At 45.1% G+C, this 20,148-nt stretch overlaps 1 protein-coding gene across 2 annotated transcripts in view; it reads left to right on the top strand.

Moving 5' to 3' along the window:
- Positions 1–14,485, top strand: part of LOC146573465 (outer dynein arm-docking complex subunit 3-like) — a 29,819-nt gene extending 15,334 nt beyond the window's left edge. The window contains exons 6-14 of one of the 2 annotated variants that reach the window (XM_085278363.1): positions 2,011–2,043; positions 8,440–8,565; positions 8,716–8,838; positions 9,355–9,504; positions 9,586–9,746; positions 9,898–10,054; positions 10,666–10,818; positions 11,093–11,171; positions 11,257–14,485. In XM_085278363.1, coding sequence (XP_085134489.1) covers positions 2,011–2,043; positions 8,440–8,565; positions 8,716–8,838; positions 9,355–9,504; positions 9,586–9,746; positions 9,898–10,054; positions 10,666–10,818; positions 11,093–11,171; positions 11,257–11,381 — 1,107 coding nt within the window. In that variant the 3' untranslated portion in view covers positions 11,382–14,485. The remainder of the gene's footprint in view (positions 1–2,010; positions 2,044–8,439; positions 8,566–8,715; positions 8,839–9,354; positions 9,505–9,585; positions 9,747–9,897; positions 10,055–10,665; positions 10,819–11,092; positions 11,172–11,256) is intronic. The other variant, XM_085278364.1, reaches the window with a different exon arrangement.
- The last annotated feature ends 5,663 nt before the right edge of the window (positions 14,486–20,148 follow it).

The raw sequence follows: 20,148 nt of genomic DNA, 5'->3' as shown, positions 1-20,148 counted from the left end.
CTAGCTGGTATATAATGATGTGCTACGTAATCGCTAGCTACACAGCTATGTTTGCATAACATAAACACAGTGAAGCTGGAGGATGAACGCTAACTTTTTTCCACTCGATAAACGTTAATGTGAAGGTTCTTGATGGTTAGAGACAAATGCAGTCGCATGGCAGGATGCTGTAAACGGACCAAACTTCAGTCAGGAGAACAACTGAGATAATCCATCCACAATACGAGGTTAGTCATTAATATACTGCTGCATGGGCTGGGCTGTAGTTACACCGTAAGGTTTTGATAACTGTGCTTTAAAATGGTAAATGGCCTGTATTTATATAGCGCTTTTACTAGTCCCTAAGGACCCCAAAGCGCTTTACATATCCAGTCATCCACCCATTCACACACAAAATGAACAACGGTAATAAAAACCGAGAGAGGCCGACAGTGATCACCGACTGTTTTTATGGGATAGAGATACAAAACATGTTAAAAACACAACAGCCTTAATAACGCATAGTTTGGACCCGGAAGGATTCATCACATCATCACTTAAAGACCAGATGGGGTCTGATTATAGGAAGTCTGAGGGTAGTATAATTAAAAGTTTATTTTTTATAAATGTTGTATTAGTGAAATCAGAATATTGTATATTTTATGTGTTGCACCCTCAGAGAGACATGACTCCGTTCTCCTTTTTCTTGCAACTTTATTCTCCTCAGTTCAGGTTTGGAGTTTACAGGCAGAATAGCGTATCATCAGCAAAACATCACTCCCTCACGTCTCAGACACTGTTTTTTTTTTCTGCACTTACTGATGACATCACACATCTGAACTCTGACCTCCTGGAGCCAGTAAACTACAAAAATTAACTAGAAATGTGTCCAAAAACAAAACGCAATTAAATAAGAATAGTCTTTAAAGATTTTCCCCACAATTCAGAAAAATTGAAGTTTTATAAGTACTTTTAGAGCGCAACACCCTCCCCCACAAAAGAAAAATGTTGCCACACATTTTCTTTCTAATCTTTGACAATTTACCAAAAATAGAACATTTAACCAAAGATGAGTGAGCAAACAAGTATTTCCACACATATTACACGTTACTGGGTGAGAGGCTATACCATCTCTTGGTATCTCAGGACAAGTCTCTCATGGTCACGATACAAAACTAAATGTTCATAGTCCTTTTGTACTGAAGGGTGGGTTATCCCTCGAAGTATTGGTGGGCCTGCCAAATCTTCGCAGTGGGACAAGGAAAATACCATTTACACCCCAACATCATGTGATTACACACTTCAAAACCATGAGTTCAGTAAACCCATATTGTACTCACTACTGTCTTAACTCTTTGACGCTAGAATGATAAACCTTCCCTCTATTTATTATAGTAATAATGCTCAGAGTACCTGTTTCTCTTTTAACTGTAACATGTGTCAATACTACATCAACATGAACTGCAACTGTAATGTTACGCTTAGATTAAACTCTCTTGTGAAGTTGACTGTGTTTTTCTGTTATATCTATTGATACTGTAAAGGATACATGAATGATGGTGGGACAGAGGAATGATGGATGGCACTTGAAGGGCTGTTCACACTGACAGGGCATGTGCTCCATTGCTGGACTGTTGGCTGGCCTAGTTTTTCATATGTGTAGACACGCCGGGGCTGTCTCATTCTCTTTGGCTTGTGCCTCCATGTCTCAGCATCGCTCTGCTCACCCTCGGGTCCAACAGCTGGAGCTTCAACCTCCTCCTCCAAACTGCGTCTCTCCTCCACCTGTTCCTCTTCAGGATGCCCCTGTGCTCTGAAAGCAGGCTCAGACTTCTCTCCGAGTGCGTCACTCTGGGGGCAGAAATCCTCTGTTTCTGGGTCGAGGGGTGGATCAGCATATCTGAGTGCTGTCCACATGTGACAGTCATCTTCACTAGAACTGCCTGTGTCTGTTTGGTCAGTATCGGGCTTGGTCTGATGATGTCTTCTTGCTGACTGTCTCTGTTTGTTTCCACGGCTTTTCTCTTTCAGGCTGCTTTCACACACCACAGACTCGTCAACCAGGTAAGGACACGGCAACAGTAGGTTACGGTGTAACACTCGTCTTCTTCCTGTCCCCTGCAATGGCTCAACCACATACACTGGACTATCAGGACCTTTCCTCTCGGTGATGACATGAATCATATCCTCCCAATAGCTGCGCAGTTTCCCAGGACCTCCTCTGGGTGTGAGATTTCTCACCAAGACATGGTCACCTGGCTGAAGCACAGAGCTCCATGCACGTTTATTGTAGTTTTTCTGTCCCCTTCTTGCACTCTTTCTCATGTTCTGCCTTGCAATTGCATAGGCCTCTTGCATAACTCCTCTCCATTTCTCTGCATAGCCACTGCGTGACTGACTCTTCTCTTCTTCTCTTTTTGGGAAGAGCAGGTCGATAGGCAAGGTTGGTTCACGCCAAAGAGAAGGAAGAATGGAGAAAATCCTGTTGCTTCGTGCACAGTCGGGTTGTAGGCATGAACTACTTTGTTCAAATGGTCTTTCCATCTTGACTTCTGAGATTCATCAAGTGCCCGGAGCATACCTAGGAGGGTCCTATTGAAGCGCTCTGCAGGATTGGTCTGTGGGTGGTACGGGGAGGTACGAGAATGGTTGATACGCAGTAGCCTTGAAGCTTGCGGAAAAGATTGTTCTCAAATTCTTTCCCCTGGTCACGGTGTATTTTGGATGGGAAACCAAAGCGCATGATAAAGTCATCAAAGAGCTTTCTTGCCGCAGTCTTCCCAGACTTGTCCCTTGTCGCATATGCCTGGGCATATTTGGTGAAATGATCCACAACTACGAGTATGTATTCTTCACCTCCTGTGCACTTGTCCAAATGCAGATAGTCAATGGATATCATCTCAAACGGCGCAGAGGTTTCAATGCTCTGAATTGGTGTTCTGGTTATTCTGTTAGGCTTCTTCTTCTTTATACAGCGACACACCTGAGTGACATAGTGCTCCATTTCCTGCCTCATTTTAGGCCAGAAGAAGCGCTGCCTGGCGAGAGCAACCATCCTGTCTGCTCCTAAATGTCCCATCTCCTCATGTAGATGTTTATAGACCATGGGCTTTAATGAATCAGGAACAACAAACTGTTTTCTCCTGGTGGTCTCACGCCTCAGAATGCCATCTCCATCAATCTGCAAATGGGGCCACTGCCGAAGAAGGTACCTAACTGCCTCACTCTCCGCCATCTTTTCTTTATGCTTCAGGTAGGTGTGTGTTCTTTTCAGGGATGGCTATGTCTGCATCCTGGGTGTCTCTGATGTTGTCAACTGCAAACGGCTGAATTGGTTCTGAGACGATGCATCCCTCTGGCAGCGCGTTGACATTACAGGTGACAGCTGAGATCCAGTTCATTTCTCCTGTTTTCTCTCTCTCTAGGGCTTTCCCAATACATTCAATGTCATCTTGCTGACATTCCTCTGTGCATTCGTGCATGATGTCTTCAATGGGCTTTCCTCTTCTTGATAAGAAATCTGCATCTCGATTCGCTGCCCCTGGCCTGTACTTAAGAGTGAACCGATAATCTGCCAACTCCGCCACCCAGCGGTGTCCAGCTGCATTAAGTTTCGCTGACTTCATGACGTATGTCAGCGGGTTATTGTCACTGTACACAGTAAAATGAGGCGCATGAAACAGATAATCACAAAAGTAGTAGAGAAGTAAAGTAGTAGAGAACACCATGAGAACGCTAAAGGGTGAAGTGTGGGCGTTGATCGTATATACCGGACAATCGCACATACCTGTCTAAAAGGACAGGTATGTGCATTATGTGGAACATCGTTGTTTTAACAACCCTGAAAATGGCAAAGAGACACGCTTATGAAGCACAGTTTAAACTGAAGGCCATCAGCTATGCGGAGGAACATGGAAATCGAGCAGTGGTGAGAGAATTTAAGATTAATGAATCGATGGTTCGCAAATGGAGGAAGCTAGAAAACAAGCTCCGGCAGGTCAAGAAAACGCAGCTGAGTTTCCGCGGACATAAGGCGAGGTGGCCCGAGACTCGAGCGGTGGATCATCGAGCAAAGAAGGAGCGGGAGAAGCGTTTCGACGGTCACCATTCGGCTAAAAGCAGTTTCACTAGCTGAAGAGATGAACATTGAACATTTCCAAGGAGGTCCGTCTTGGTGCTTTCATTTTATGAAACGGTGCCATTTTTCCATCCGGACCAGGACTACGGTAGCGCAGCAACTTCCAGCAGATTATAAGGAAAAGCTGGCCATCTTCCGCTCCTACTGCAGCAAACACATCGGCGACAAAAACATCCAGCCCAGCCACATCACAAACATGGACGAGGTCCCGCTCACTTTTGACATCCCGGTGAGTCACACTGTGGAGAAGAAGGGGACCAGCACGGTAGCGATACGCACAACGGGGTATGAAAAGTCTTCTTTTACTGTTGTGCTTGGCTGCCATGCTAATGGACAGAAACTGCCGCCTATGGTGATTTTTAAGCGAAAGACTTTGCCTAAAGAGAAGTTTCCAGCAGAAATCATCATTAAGGCAAATGAAAAGGGCTGGATGGATGAGGAAATGATGAAAGAGTGGCTGAGGGAGGTGTATGTAAGGAGACCAGGTGGTTTTTTCCACGCATCACCATCGCTGTTGATCTGTGACTCTATGCGTGCCCATCTCACAGCTGATGTGAAAAAACTAGTGAAACAAATGAACTGTGAGCTTGCTGTCATTCCGGGAGGCCTGACAAAGGAACTCCAACCGCTGGACATCGGTGTGAACCGCCCGTTCAAAGTAAGGCTGCGAGCGGCGTGGGAGCGATGGATGACCGGTGGAGACCACAGTTTCACCAAGAGTGGAAGGCAGCGCCGGGCGAGTTACGCCACAATTTGCCAATGGATTGTAGATGCTTGGGCTAACATGTCTGCTGGCACTGTTGTTCGAGCTTTCGCAAAAGCCGGCATCATTTCCGAGGAGCCGCACGGCACGGAAAGTGACTCTGACAGTGAAGAAAGTGAACTTGGCATGTTTGATGGAGATTTAGCGCAGCTGTTCAATTCAGACACAGAGGATGAGGACTTCCATGGGTTTGATTGATGATAAAAATGTGAGTACCAAACTTTGTTTTGCTCCTGCTTCATTTTTAAATACGCACACTTGTATGCTTGTGTGTTGTTGATGATGACGATTACCGGTAATAGAAATGTGAGTAAGGTACCGAACTCAGGTTTGCTCCCGCTTTATTTTTAAATACGCATACGGTACTTGTATGCGCCCTATAATCCAGTGCGCCTTATGTGTGTGTTAAATACAGTAATGGCACACATAACTGAGACTGCGCCTTTTAGTACAGTGCGTCTTATGGTCGTGAAAATACGGTATATGTCTTTTGCACAGGCACTTTGTCTTTTAGCTGTATCTCCAGCTCTAGATCTTTAATGCATCCCGTGTCCCAGTCATCTTTTGCAAAAACATTGCATTCCTCCCTCAGCATCTGTTTTACCTGCTGCTGTTGGTCACTTGTCAGATGGCTCAAATCCACTGGTGGGTCCCAGGGCTCAGTTTTTGTTGTCTGACTGGACTGCACTGTGGGTAAGGAAGTACTTCCGTCTGATGTCTTAGAAAGCTCACCCTCCATACATTTTACATGTGGCATGTAGATAGCATCAACATTGTGCAGCCACCCCAGTGTAGTGCGACTACAGAGGGTGATATCATGGTCAGTCATGTTTTCCACAGTCACTGCAACAACTAGGCCTGCTGGCCATGGTGTCTCACAGTTCGGCTCCAACACTGCATGTGACCCACTCAACACACTCTTATTTAGCCAACCACATTGCACTGTCATCATGTTACGCTTCGGGATGGTCACAGGTCGCCTTCCTACTCGGGCTATGTGGGGATGGCTGTCAGGCGTTTGTTTCTTTAGGACAGACAGGACAGCTCTTGCAGTTTTGCGCCCCACCTCGAATGCTGAGCACAATCTGTCCAGCATATGCCCTGGGGGGATACAGTCTTTGCTGGTGTCATTTCTCAAAGCTAATTCTTCTATCACATTAAAGCCGATGATGGGGCATTCAATGTCACCGCTGGCGACTAGGATTGGAACTTGGACGGGCCTGTTGCTCATCCCAGCAACAGCATTTTTGGACAGGCTGAACTCAGTCTCTATCCATCCTTCATATGGAATATTGGTCCCATTAGCAGCTGAGAGCTCTAAAGCTCCCTCTTCGAGCAGCTCTTCCACTGACCTCATTTCAGCATCAGGCAGGTGTTTCTTTCTCCAGTTCGTCCCCACTATCGATACTTGTGAGCCGGTGTCCCACAATATTGTGGTGTCCACACCTCCTAAGAAGCCACGGACCTGGCATCTTTTGCCTACCAGCTTCGCCATTTGTTGTTGTTTACCAGTGAGGGGTGCTTTGAGGCTGAATGGGTCGGTTTGGTGCTTCTCCCCTTCAGGGTTAAGTATGATTTCGATCTTACTTGAATTAGCTGAGCACTTTTTCCTACGACAACCTGCTGCCCAGTGTTCCGTACTGCCACATTTGTAACAGTGGTCACATTTGTTTCCTGTATTAGATGATTGACACTGCTGGCACTGTCTAACGTTTGTGCTCCTAGGCTGTGACTGGTATTTCCGGTCAGGTGGTTCGACCATTCTCATGTGCTGAGGCTTAACGGTCTGCTGGAGGCTGGCAATGTGAGTGGTGAGGTTCTGCAGAGCCTCACATATAGCCTTGTTGCTTTGATCAACTTTATCCATTAATGTGTCTCGTTTGACCGCTCCACCTTGCTTGTTCTTACTGTCTGATGTGTGCATACTGCTTTCTTTTTCCACCTCTTGATCTTCCCCACTTACTGCTGCAACTTTGATCATCTTTGCTCTTGATGCAGCTGACAGCTTATTCTTTCTTTCCATTTCCAGACTGTATGCCGCAGTCATTTTTTCCAGAAGAACCTCATCTGTGATTTTAGGATTTTGCAGGTATAGCTTCACATCAGCTCGGATGGTGTCATCATGGAGGCCAGTGAGTACTGTCTGGAGAAACTGATTTTGGATGAGCTCCGAACTGTACTTTAAACCAGACTTAACTCTCTCTGAAGCAAGAACAAGTTGTTGTCTCAAATCCATTGCTCGCATCAAAAACTGGATTGGAGTTTCTTTTGGCTCCTGTACAGCACGTGTGAGCGAGTGATACAACTCTGTGGCATCTTTCTCAATGTAATGAGTCCGTAATATTTGCCTGAGAGCTTGCAAAGTCAAATCTACTCTACTCTCAAGGTAGCTTTTCAGTTTTGTTCCTGGGGCTATAGCTTGAATGATGGCTTCAACAATGTCTCCTTCATCATATCCCCTCTTCAATGCCCTCTGGATTTGTCTTTCCAAGCTAGTGCATGTTAATTTGTCCTTTTGGTTTGGTTCTCCAATTTGTCCCATTATTTTCAGATCCCGTCGGTACAGTGGGTGTTCAAAAGGGACACTTTGAGTGGCGACAGGGGTGACTCGTGTAGCATTCAGATGAGAAACACTTTCTCTCTGCTCGTCTGAATTACTGGGTGCTATCACATTTTCAGCCACAGGGTGGTGCTCTTGTACCACTTGTTGAGGCAACGGGGCATTACTTTCGCATCTCTTTTGCTTCACTTCATAAATTTTGTCATCTAATTCCAACAACAGAGACATTCCTTCATCTTCTCGTGCAGTAACATCCTCTCCCTCTAAGTACTGGAGAATACGCCGCCTCAGTTTACGAGGTAAGTCTTTTTCACTTTCATCCACGGCTAAACTGAGGGCAGCACAAATCTCATTCAAATCCGGTGCTAGCAGTGTAAGTAACTTTTCCTCTGTCTCCTCAAGAAGTTGCTCCCAATCAGGAGACATCTGCTGTACTTTAGACATGACGAAAAACTTTTACCTTCACTGCCTTTTCTTGGAGGGATGGCACTGCCGTATGAGTTCAGGTGGGGGGGTAGTGAGCGAGGCTAGTCACATGTAGCTCGTCCTTCTTTGCGGTATAAACTCCAAACCGGGCGGAAACACCAAGATTATGTTGCACCCTCAGAGAGACATGACTCCGTTCTCCTTTTTCTTGCAACTTTATTCTCCTCAGTTCAGGTTTGGAGTTTACAGGCAGAATAGCGTATCATCAGCAAAACATCGCTCCCTCACGTCTCAGACACTGTTTTTTTTTTTTCTGCGCTTACTGATGACATCACACATCTGAACTCTGACCTCCTGGAGCCAGTAAACTACAAAAATTAACTAGAAATGTGTCCAAAAACAAAACACAATTAAATAAGAATGGTCTTTAAAGATTTTCCCCACAATTCAGAAAAATTGAAGTTTTATAAGTACTTTTAGAGCGCAACATATGCATTGATGTGATGTTAATTTGTTGATCGCTTTGCATTATTTGTGCTTCTGCCTGCATTTCTCTCACTTTACCACCTTCAGGATGAGAGTCTGGCGTATCAGAGCCAGCTCGACACTCTGCAAGCAGAAATCCTGAAGCACAGAGAGGAGCTTCGCAGTCTGCAGGTCGTGAATACTGACAGCCAGCTCTCCAAAGAAGCTGCTAAGGTGACCTGTAATTTCCTTTGCTGTGACTTCAGATTAAGAAACACTCAGCATCGCTCACATTATCCAGCTGATTTGCCAGAGTCATAAATGAAGGAGTCACTGTATCTCACAACTCGCCACCATCAGCCTACATCTTCTTCTGCTTCCCAGGCTGAGTTGCAGCAGCAGGAGGAGCTGCTTCACAAGGAGTGTAAGGAGAGGGACCAAGTGATAGCAAGCTACAGGAAAAAGGTTGATGAGCACAAGGCCCAGGCTGCAAAAGTTGAGAGAAGGGTGAGAGACATTTAATGTACTCAGTTTTTGTAGATGAATGTTGAGTAACAAATAAAAGAGCAAAGATATAAAGAAGTACCTTCCTGCTCACTCCAGCACAGCAGGCCAATCACATTGATGTTAGTGACACAGATGTTTGGTGACATCATCAGTCTCTCCAATGGTAGAACGATGTGAGGTGAGGGCAAAGACAGACTTCTCTTGTCCACATCTTTGTCTTTCCTGTCCCCCAGTCATGTCTGTACCGATTGTAATAACTTAAGAGTAAAAAAAGTAATAAAAATAAACAAATAACAAAGATCAATCAAGTGGACCAGCATGGCAAAGCCGTAATGATCCACTTGGGAAAATAAATGTGTCGGGCATTTTTCTTGGTAATAATTGTGATTGCTACAGTGCTGAACGGAAAAACGTGGAATGCCCGCTCTGGGTCAGGGACGAGTTCCTGACCCAAGTGGAGGAGTAAAGTGAAACCAGGTCCCTGACATGTGCAGTGGTTGCTGTTGCATCGTGCAGGTACAGCGAGCAGCTGTGCAGCTGGATGAACTAAGCAGTGAGGTCCAGCACAGCACCACCAGGATGCTGGCTGAAGAGGAGAAAGACATTTCGACTGCTGAGGAGGCCTTCAGACGCATCAAAGAGGCCACAGGGATCACCGATATACAGGTGCAAAGGTTTCCGCTCATTCTGCTACACACAGCGTGCTTCCTGATATGCGTTTTCCTTTCATGCATTTTGTGTTTGTAGGAATTAGAGGAGCACTTTACTTCTCAGAAGGAGACACGTCGACATCTGGAGAGGCGGCGGGAGGAGAACGAGGAGGTCCTGCTGCAGCTGAAGGAGCAGAAGGAGCTTCTGGAGCAACAGTCTGAAGAGATTAAATATTCTGGGGAGGCTAAACTCTCCAGGTCAGACACATATTTAACTCTGTCATGCAGCAGCTGTCACAGTGTTTGTGAATCACATGGACTCTCTGTTGGTGTGAATGGGACTCAGAGGATCACACGAGTGTCTAATTCTTATTCTGAAGCCTCTGCTCTTTCTGTGTGCTTTTTCTAGCCACCAGCAGATGCTGCAGGAGCGTGAGCAGCAGCTGCAGGCTGAGCAGCAGAGGTGCGATGAAGCCGAAGAGCGACTGGATCGGCTTGTGAAAACCCTCGGTCCCGTCCGTCACGGAGTTGAGCACCTGGCAGACCATCTTCAGCACATCTCACTGGTACAAACAACCATAGTCTATTAGGATTCCTGATGTTGATGAGGTCTTCAACGTAAACTTCTCCATTTACTGGGGCAACATTGATTGAACATAGAAACGGATTCTTACAGGTGTGCTGTGTGTTGTCACCATATAGAGAAGGTAAAAATGTCACATCTGACCTGTCCTTGAAGGTCAAGAGATAAAGTGATACTAATGCTATGGCCACTGATTGTATTGACAACAATGATATATAGGGATATCACATTATAGTTTGCATTTGACCTGTGACCTCACTTTTACCTTTCACATTAGCCTGTCTCTCATGTTGAAATATCTTTAAAGGATGTGTTGTCAGGAGAGTGAGCTGCCGAGTTAGTTCGAAGTATACCGTAGTATATTATTAAATACTAAGCTCAAGTCATTCATGTCCCCTTATTTACAAATCAGTTTGTATCATCATTACCTGCTCCCTATATAATGCGTGTGTAATCAAGGTAAACCTCCATCTCAAGGTACGTTTTTTAAGAGTGTTACCTTCAAAGGAAATGCCCCCCAGAGAGAGAACTGCCCTGCTGGAGCTCCACAGTCTTCATGTGCTTTTGTTCCTTTTTTCACGCATCATCTCCCAGGATGAGCACACAGTTCCCAACATGCATCCAGACTCAGAGGACTTTGTGGTGCTGAAGCTGATGGCCCAGTGTGAGCAGAAATTGGAGTCCCTGCAGAAAGAGCTTGAGGGGATGGATGTGGCAGCTATAATGAAGGAGATGGAAGAAAAGGAGGTAAGACAAAAGCCTACAAACTCAAAACTTGAAATGGATCATCTGAGTCTGAAACAACATGTTTGACATTTGGAAATTCAGTCAAGGCTTTTGTTTAAGTTTGTCCATGGGCTCCCCATTAAGAGAAAGGCAGTAAAACATGTGTGTAGATGATCATTAACACTCAGCAACACCTTCTCTGTTTGAGAATATAACACAGAGCATACAAACACACAGTCTGCCAATGACACTGATTAACACTAAGCCTAACCCTTCCTGTTTTTTCTGCTATGAGTTCTACGTCAGGATTGAGGGGAAACACAGCACCCAAGTCAAGCCACCTGAGGATCAAGCAGAAGATCCCTACAGTGATGGTAATTTGGTGTTCTTCTACACACTACCAGCTACGACTAAAGACTAAATTACATTGAAATTGCTGATTACTTAATTGTGTTCCAGAGGACAAGAGTGACAAGGACTGGGCTCACGTCATCTCTCGTGAGGCACTGAAGCGTCAATCTCAGCTAATCGTCGACTCCAACTCAAAAAGAAAGGCCCAGAAGAAGAGGAAGGGCAAGTTTTAATCCGACGGCATCTCCAAACTCTCCCACAATAAAGCAGTGATGTGTAAAACGGGATGATTTTAAGCCGAGTGAACAGACTGTGATTTGCCATTTGTTAGGGCCGAGAGGGCCAGGCTGTGGGTGTGGACTCAAATGCAGACACAGAGGGAGGCAAAACGGGCGTGAACACAGTGCTTTATTTACAGTGCCTAGTGAACTTACAAAGCAGGAAACTATGAATGCTATGAACGGAGAATGCTATGAACTGTGAACTGTGAGGCCAAACTGTGAACATGAAACTCTGAGTGCTATGACTAGGTGCTAGATTTCACGGATGGATCCTGGGAATGGAAAAAAGGGGCAGCGGCTTGGATGGAGGTACGCAGTCACTATAATAAGAGGAGACAAGTAGTCAGTGGCAATCTAGTGAATCACAGCTGAACAATTAGACTATGGTGGTTAGGGCTTACACGTTGCAGGTTAAAGTGTCATGCGAGGAGGAGGTGTCCAAGGGGTTCCGGGTGAGGAGTGTCCAGAGAGGATCCAGAATATGCTTGGAGTGAGGGGCTTGGCAGGGAGGCAGGCAGGTGTTGTCCGATGATGGAAAGGAAGCAACCAGATGACAGAACCAGCGTCCAGGCAGAGATGTGAGTAGTTTAGGTTGGAAAACGCGACTGCCAGGTGGGTCTTATGACAAAGAAAACACGGTGAGGAGAAAAGCAGTAGTTAAGGGCTTGGCAGCCTAGCACTAACATGAGTTAGCAGAAGATCTGGCAGAGGTCTGTTGTGAATGCTGGTCTTATATGCTGGTGACTTGATTGGAACCAGGTGTGGAAGCTGATTGGAGTCTCTGCCTGAAGGTGGAGCCCAGCGGAGTGGAAAAACCCCGTACTCACCCGGACCAAGACACCATTGCTATCAAGTTTCTCCTCTTAGCTGCTGCTATAAGGATATGTAGTAAACAACAAATGAAGATTTAAGTTTTAACAGTCTTACATGACTGTCATGAATTGATACCTTATGTCTGTACTTGTTGTGTAAGTAGGTTTCATTTAATAATAATAATAATGGATTGGATTTATATAGCGCTTTTCAAGGCACCCAAAGCGCTTTACAATGCCACTATTCATTCACTCTCACATTCACACACTGGTGGAGGCAGCTACAGTTGTAGCCACAGCTGCCCTGGGGCAGACTGACAGAAGCGAGGCTGCCATATCGCGCCATCGGCCCCTCTGGCCAACACCAGTAGGGTGAAGTGTCTTGCCCAAGGACACAACGACCAGGACAGAGAGCCCGGGGATCGAACCGGCAACCTTCCGGTTACAGATACGCTTCCCAACCCCCTGAGCCACGGTCGCCCTCGGCAACAGTCAGCTGTCAACACTTTACTCCACATCATTTTTGGTTGTTTTACTCATATTTCACTCTCTGCCTGTCTCCACAGAATACACTATACAGGAAAGAGGGTGCTCTAAATAGGTCTTGCAGACTCAAATATATGCATCCACTGTACAGGCAATTTTGTTGAGCACTACATGCATGCTATATGGTGTTGTGTGCCTGTGCAGAGGTTTTGGCAGAGGATTTCTTTTTTTTTGTGTGTCCCGTTTGGATCTTCAGCCATCAGAATTGTTGTCTGAAGGCCAAGAAAGATGCCAAACAGTTTACAGTTTACTTCACCAAGTGGATCATCATGGCCTTGCCATATTGGTCCATTTGATTGACCTTTATTATTATTATGTATTTATTTTATTTTATTTTTGGTTGTTACAGACGGGATAGACTAGTGCATAGGTGTCAAACTCTGGCCCGCGGGCCAAATTTGGCCTGCAGACTAATTACATTTGGCCCGCCATACCAAATTACTTTTAGAGCTGGCCTACTGGTATTATACAGCTAATATATATATATTGTTTAGTATTAAGCTTTGCTTGTTCCATATTCAGTTTTTCAGCAAAACGTATTTGAGTCCATAAGAATAGAATAGAATAGAATAGAATTCAACTTTATTGTCATTGCACATGCACAGGTACAGGGCAACGAAATGCAGTTTGCATCCATCCAGAAGTGCTTTAGTGATATAGATATATTACAATATATATTAGCAAGAAAAGATTCATTCTTATATCTGAAGGAATAAATATATTTCAATAAATATTAACGTTAGCCCACGACTTTGTTCCAGTTTTGAATTTTGGCCCACTGTGTATTTGAGTTTGACACCCCTGGACTAGGGGATAGGACAGGGAGAAAGAAAGAATGAAAGAAAGAGGGAGAGAAAGAAAAACACAGGGGAGAAGAGATAGTGAGAAAGGGGGAAGAAAGAAAAATCCCCCCTTCCGGGGGGCGCCCGGAGGGAGCCCAGAGGGATTGATCAAATGTGGTGGCAGATGCTGTATCAAGACTAATGTGATCTATTAGGTGGTTTTTATATTGGTTAGAATTAAGATTATTTTTTATTTTTCCAGTTAATGAGGACCATTTTCTTGGCAATGCATAGGGCCGTAAAAACAACGTGGGCTGTGTTTATTTCTGCAGTGACCTCATCTAAGCTGCCCAGCAAGCACACTAAAGGGGAGGCTGGAATGTTACATTTCAGACACTTTGATAAGTCTTCACATATCTCGCCCCAAAACCTCTGAACTGGTGGACAGAACCAAAGAGCGTGGATGTAATTGTCCGGTGTATTTGCTTGACAGTGTGAGCAGTTGTTAGAAAACAGCCCATCTGGAACATCCTATTACCTGTATAGTGGGCTCTATGTAATATTTTGTATTGTATTAATCGCAAACTGGGATTTCTGATACATTGAAAGGTTTGCAAGCATATCTGATACCAAAAGTTTTGGTCTAAGCTGATCCATAAATCCGCTTCCCATTTTGCAATAGGAAGGGATATTGATTCATCTATTTTAGAAAGTGTTCTGTATGTTTTAGACAATAATTTGGGGGTTTTAGAGTAAAGAATTGTACCACACTTGGTGGTGTTTGTAATTCAGCTTGACTGGGCTTAAATTTATTTTTTACTATGGATTTAATCTTTTGATATTCTAAAAATCTTTTCTTGTTGATCCCATATTGTGTAATTAGTCTGTCAAACGAAATAAAGTCTGTTCCTTCTGATATATGTTCCAAGTATTTAATTCCTTTATAACTCCAATCTGGCAAGTTGATCATATTATTGTTTTGTAAGATGTCCGAATTGTTCAAGATAGGTTTACGTTTGCATGGGATTAATGAAGACTCTGTTATTTTTAGAAACTCCCACCATGCTGTCAGAGAAGAGCTGATGTTGATGCTTTTAAAGCATTCATGTCGTTGGATGTTTGAGCTGATAAATGGTCCGAAATTTCTAGATTATTACACAGTGCCTGTTCTACATCTAGCCAAGGTTCATCTAAGAAGGTATGTTTTAACCATCTAGAGATAAACTGAAGCCTGTTGGATGAAAAGTAGTGATTAAAGTTTGGCAGATCTAGTCCTCCTTTATCTTTGGTCCTTTGTAATGTTTTTAAGCTTATACGTAGGGGTTTATCTTTCCAAAGGAATTTAGAAATATACGAGTCTAGAGATCTAAACCAATCTTATGATGACTTACTTGGGATCATTGAAAATAAATAGTTTATCTTTGGTAAGACCATCATTTTTATAGCGGAAATCCGTCCCATGAGTGATATGGGTAGACATTTCCATCTAGCCAGATCGCCGCCTACTGTCTTTAAAAGTGGGATATGGTTTAATGTAGTTAAATCTGCAAGCTTAGGAAAAATATTGATACCTAAATATTTTATATTTCCAGATTGCAGTCAGGTAGATGAAGAATTATGGAAGGAGCAATTAATTGGAAGAGCTGTAGATTTTGACCAGTTAATTGAATAATCTTAGACTCTTGAGAAAGAGTTTATCAATTCAATCACAGAGATATTGGTTTGTGAATTTGGAGAAAAAGTTACACGTCATCCGGATAAAGGCTGATTTTATATTCTACATTCTTGCATTTTATGCCCTTAATTACTGAATTCTGTCTAAATGCTGCTGCTAGTGGTTCAATAAAAATTGCAAACAGTGAAGGGGAGAGTGGGCATCCCTGCCTGGTGCCCCTCAGGAGACAGAAGCTGGAGGATGTTTGGTCATTTGTTCTGACACAAGCTGTTGGGGAATTATATAATATTTTTAACCAGTTAATGAAAGAGGATCCAAAACCAAATTTGTGTAAAGTTGCAAATAAAAATTTCCAGTTAACTCTGTCAAACGCTTTTTCTTGCCCACAACTGGTCATGGCAGATGGCCGCCCCTCTCTGAGCTTGGTCCGGCTGAAGGTTTCTTTCTGTTGAAAAGGTTTTCCTTCCCACAGTAGCCAAAGCGCTCGCTCCTAGGCTTCAAATCTGTTGTTTTTTTTCTTTGTTTTCTTTATATTATCATATGGAATTTACCTTAAAACATAAGGCAAGGCAAATATATTTGTATAGCACAATTCAACAAAAAGGTGATTCAAAGTGCTTTACAGAGACATTAGAAACAAAAACAAATAAAAAGCATGATTTAAAATTGATTAAAACAAGCAAACAAACAAACTAATTAACAAACTAACAAACAAACAAACAAAACCGTATATAAAATAAAAATCAAAACCGATAAAATCAGTAGTTAAATGTAAGTTTTGAAATTTAAGCTTAAGTGTGGATTTGGTGCTTTATTCAAATGCAGCTGAGAACAGGTGAGTCTTCAACCTGGATTTAAATAAACTGAGTGTTTCAGCTGATCTGAGGCTTTCTGGGAGTTTGTTCCAGATATAAGGAGCATAAAAGCTGAATGCAGCTTCTCCGTCTCTGGTTCTGACTCTGGGAACTGATAAAAGACCGGATCCAGATGACCTGAGGGATCTGGAAGGTTCATACTGGGTCAGGAGGTCACTGATGTATTTTGGTCCTAAACCATTCAGAGCTTTATAGACCAGCATCAGGACTTTAAAGTCTATCTTCTGACGGACAGGCATCCAGTGTAAAGACCTCAGAGCTGGACTGATGTGGTCCACTTTTTTGTTCTTAGTGAGGACTCGAGCAGCAGAGTTCTGAATGAGCTGTAGTTGTCTGACTGATTTTTTAGGCAGACCTGTAAAGATGCTGTTACAGTAATCAAGCCTACTAAAGATGAATGCATGGACTAGTTTTTCCAGGTCCTGTTGAGACATCAGATCTTTGATCACAGTGGTGTTTCTGAGTAGCTTATTTGCTTAGCAATTTAATTAACAACTTTTAAATACATTCTTTTTTTCTTTTTTTTTTTCTTTTTTTCTTTGCCTGTCCCGTTTGGTTCTTTTGCATCAGAATTGTTGTCTAAAGGCAAAGAAAGATGCCCAACGGATTTACTTTACCAAATTGACCATCCCAGCCTTGCCGTAATGGTCCATTTGATTCACCTTTTATTGTTCATTTTATTTTCACTTACTGAATACGGGACAGACTTGACTGGGGGAAAGAAGGGGAGAAAGAAAGAGGGAAAGAGAAACAGCTGAGAAGAGGGACGGGGGAGAAGGGCAAAAGACAAAAACCAACAGAATGAGCAGAAAAAAAAAAGAAGAAAAAAAAATGCATCCATCAATCACCTGGATCACCTGCTGAGAAAGAAAAAAGAAAACAAGCAGAAGAGAACAAGAGTAATAGAATAAACAACATCACAATGATATATGGGAATATGACAGTAAATACTAAATATTAAACATTATTGTGCAGCACATAAGATCAACAGAACACAGTGTGCTTTGAGGTAGGAGCCAAAAAGGGTGTAGTTTGTGGGTGTGATCACCCGTGTGTACACCTGTGAGCATGGACACGCTTGGTTTTTTTTTTTTAAAAGGTTCCTTCATGTAATGATCTGCTAGAGGGTGTGGGATTGGCCACAGCCCCGTCCTCCAGGGCATGAAGCAGGTATGGAGGAGATCAAAACTCCAGACATCCAGAGGCCCCCAGAACACAAGAGACCAAGGAAGACCAACAGAGGGGCAGCCGCGCCACTGTCCCAGAAAGAGCTGAGGAGAGTCCCAGATGAGGGCTCACTCAGCAGCCGCGGAGCAGAAGCCAGGGGGAGTTGCAGTGACGCGCCCGTGAGCTCTGCCGGCAGCCAGCTGTGCCTGAGTGACCGAGCCCCAGGCCGAGAGGCCGGGGGCACCCCACCTCCGAAGTGGCCCGAGTGAGCCCCAGGCTCCAGGCCCCGATATGCGGCCGCCAAGGAGTGAGCCGGTGTGTACCTGGACGCCCATCCCCGGACACAAAGAACCACCAACGCACCGATGTCTGAGGGAGTCCGCCACTGGCAGGGGAAGTGGTGGTAGGGGGAGATAGGCCTCCAAACCTTGGAGGGCCTAAGATGTCCCCAGAGAGGTGGCGTCTGACACCCAACCTGACATATAGACACAGACATACAGGCACACACAGACACAAACATCCATTCCCACCCTCATGCTCTCATATACACTTACTCCACACTCAACCAACGTGGAGACAGACATAAAGAGACGCTGTACACACGATCACACTCCCCAAGCGTACTCTAAGCCCCGGGTCTAGGTACCCTTGCCCCTGGAGGGGGGAACTGCACCCAGACCCAGGTGGTGTTACCCTTTTCCCTGCGGTGGGGGGAGGCAGACCGCCCCGACTCCGCAGCAGCAGGAAGGCTCCACACTCCAGACCGCAGTCTGACGGCCAACTCCTCCTAGCCCCCCCGCTCCAGCAGGTCGCAGAGAATGGGGGTGAGAGAAGACTCCAAACCTCCCTCCACCCGCTCATTTTAGTGTTGATGCATGTGTGTTCTAAGGTGCATTTAAAACCCAGGAGGGCATGGAGCTACCTGCCAGAGAGCAGCAGGTAAGCGCATGGTCCCTCCTGCTAGCCCTCAATGTCTACGTGTATTTAACATTGAGAGGTGGGCAACGACGCCAGGGGTGGGGTGTACACCCTGATGGTACTTTGGATTCCGTGTATCGTGCCCACCCCCAAGATCCTATATGTATGTGTAATGAGAGTGTGAGTAATGTGAATGTCTAAGTTGTGGGATAAAATTGAGGCAGAGGCAGCCAGAAGGGGACGGGGGGGGTGGCCTCCTCTGCACCCTGGTGACATGTGTGGGTGGTTGTGGTGGAGCGGGAAGAGGGAGGCAGCTGGAGATGGGGAGGGAAGGAAGGGAGGGGCAAGTGACCCCTCCCTGGGGCCAGCTCCCCCGCTGACCCCAGTAGGCACCCCCATACTCCGCGACCCGCCAGGGAAAGGGGGCCCAGGCCCATCCAGACCGGGGCCCAGCGCAGCAGCGCCTCCCGGCCCCACAGAGCCCGGGACAGTCCACCCAACCCCACCACGGAGAAAACTGCACCCACCCCACCATCCACTCTTCTTCCAGACTACATAAGACAATAAACACCCAGGCTGAGATCTTCCTCCACCTCTCCTGTATCTCCCCCTCCTGCAGAGGCAGCTCCTGAGGAGAGGAAAGCTCCTGCAAGATGTGACAATCTCCCCCACCAGTTGAAGAGCCCCCCAGGTGGCTCGATGCACCGGTGGCACCCTGCTCCAGGGCTGGGCCCCCATGCACCCACCCGCCCACAACCCCGGCAACACACCAACCAGGACCCGAGCCCCCGAGGCCCGGCCCGGGCCCCAGCCCAGAGACGGAGCGCCCCCAGAACCTCACGCCCATCCCGGACCCACCCAGGGGCAGCCAGGCTACCAGGTCAGTAACCCACGTCCGTCAGCACAGACCCTCCCCTAGCCCCGCTGCACGCAGCCGCGAGGAAACAGTCACCGGAGAGCCAACAGAGCCCCTAACCGGACATGACCGCTACCCCGGGTTGAGCCCCCCAAGGAAGATGCCTCCGGGGAACCCCCCGACGCCCTAAGCCTGTCCCTACCCCCACACCAATCACAACAGTGAAGGCGGGACCAAACTATGACCCCCCACCCCCACTAGGTGATGGAGCTGATCAAAGGAGCCCAGAGCAATTGATCTGATGTGGTGGCAGAGGCTGTATCAAGACTAATGTAATCTAATAGATAATTTCTATATTGGTTAGAATTAAGATTATTTTTATTTTTCCAGTTCATGAGGACAGTTTTCTTGGCTATGCATAGGGCAGTGAAAACCATATGGGCGATATTCTTTTCTGAAGTGACATTATCTAAGCTGCCCAACAAACACACTAAGGGGGAAGTTGGAATGTTACATTTCAGACACTTTGATAAGTCTTCACATATCTCGCGCCAAAACTTCTGAACTGGTGGACAGAACCAAAGAGCGTGGATGTAATTGTCCGGTGAATTGGTTTGGCAGTGTGAGCAGTTGTTGGTAGACGTAAAGCCCATCTTGAACATCCGATGACCTGTATAGTGCACTCTATGTAATATTTTGCATTGAATTAATTGAAGACTGGGATTTCTAATTAGATGAAAGGTTTTTAAGCAAATCTGAGACCAGAAGTTTAGGTCTAAGTTAACTGATAAATCCGCTTCCCATTTTGCAATAGGAAGTGATATTGATTCATCTGTTTTAGAAAGCATTCTGTATATTTTGGATAGTAATTTGGGGGTTTTAAGAGTAAGAAATTGAACCACACTTGGTGGTGTTTGTAGTTCAACTTGACCCGGTTTAAATTTCTTTTTTACTATGGATTTAATTTGTTGATATTCTAAAAATCTTTTCTTGTTGATCCCATATTGTGTAACTAGTCCGTCAAATGAAATAAATTCTGTTCCTTCTAGTATATGTTCTAAATATTTGATTCCTTTACCACTCCAATC

The sequence above is a fragment of the Mchenga conophoros genome, linkage group LG6 (genome assembly GCF_057382185.1).
Source record: "Mchenga conophoros isolate Kocher_MC1m ecotype Shallow Benthic linkage group LG6, M_conophoros_male_GT1.1, whole genome shotgun sequence".
NCBI classification, from domain to species: Eukaryota; Metazoa; Chordata; class Actinopteri; order Cichliformes; family Cichlidae; genus Mchenga; species Mchenga conophoros.
Note: the sequence above shows the minus strand (reverse complement) of the source record. Positions and strands in the feature narration are given on the sequence as shown.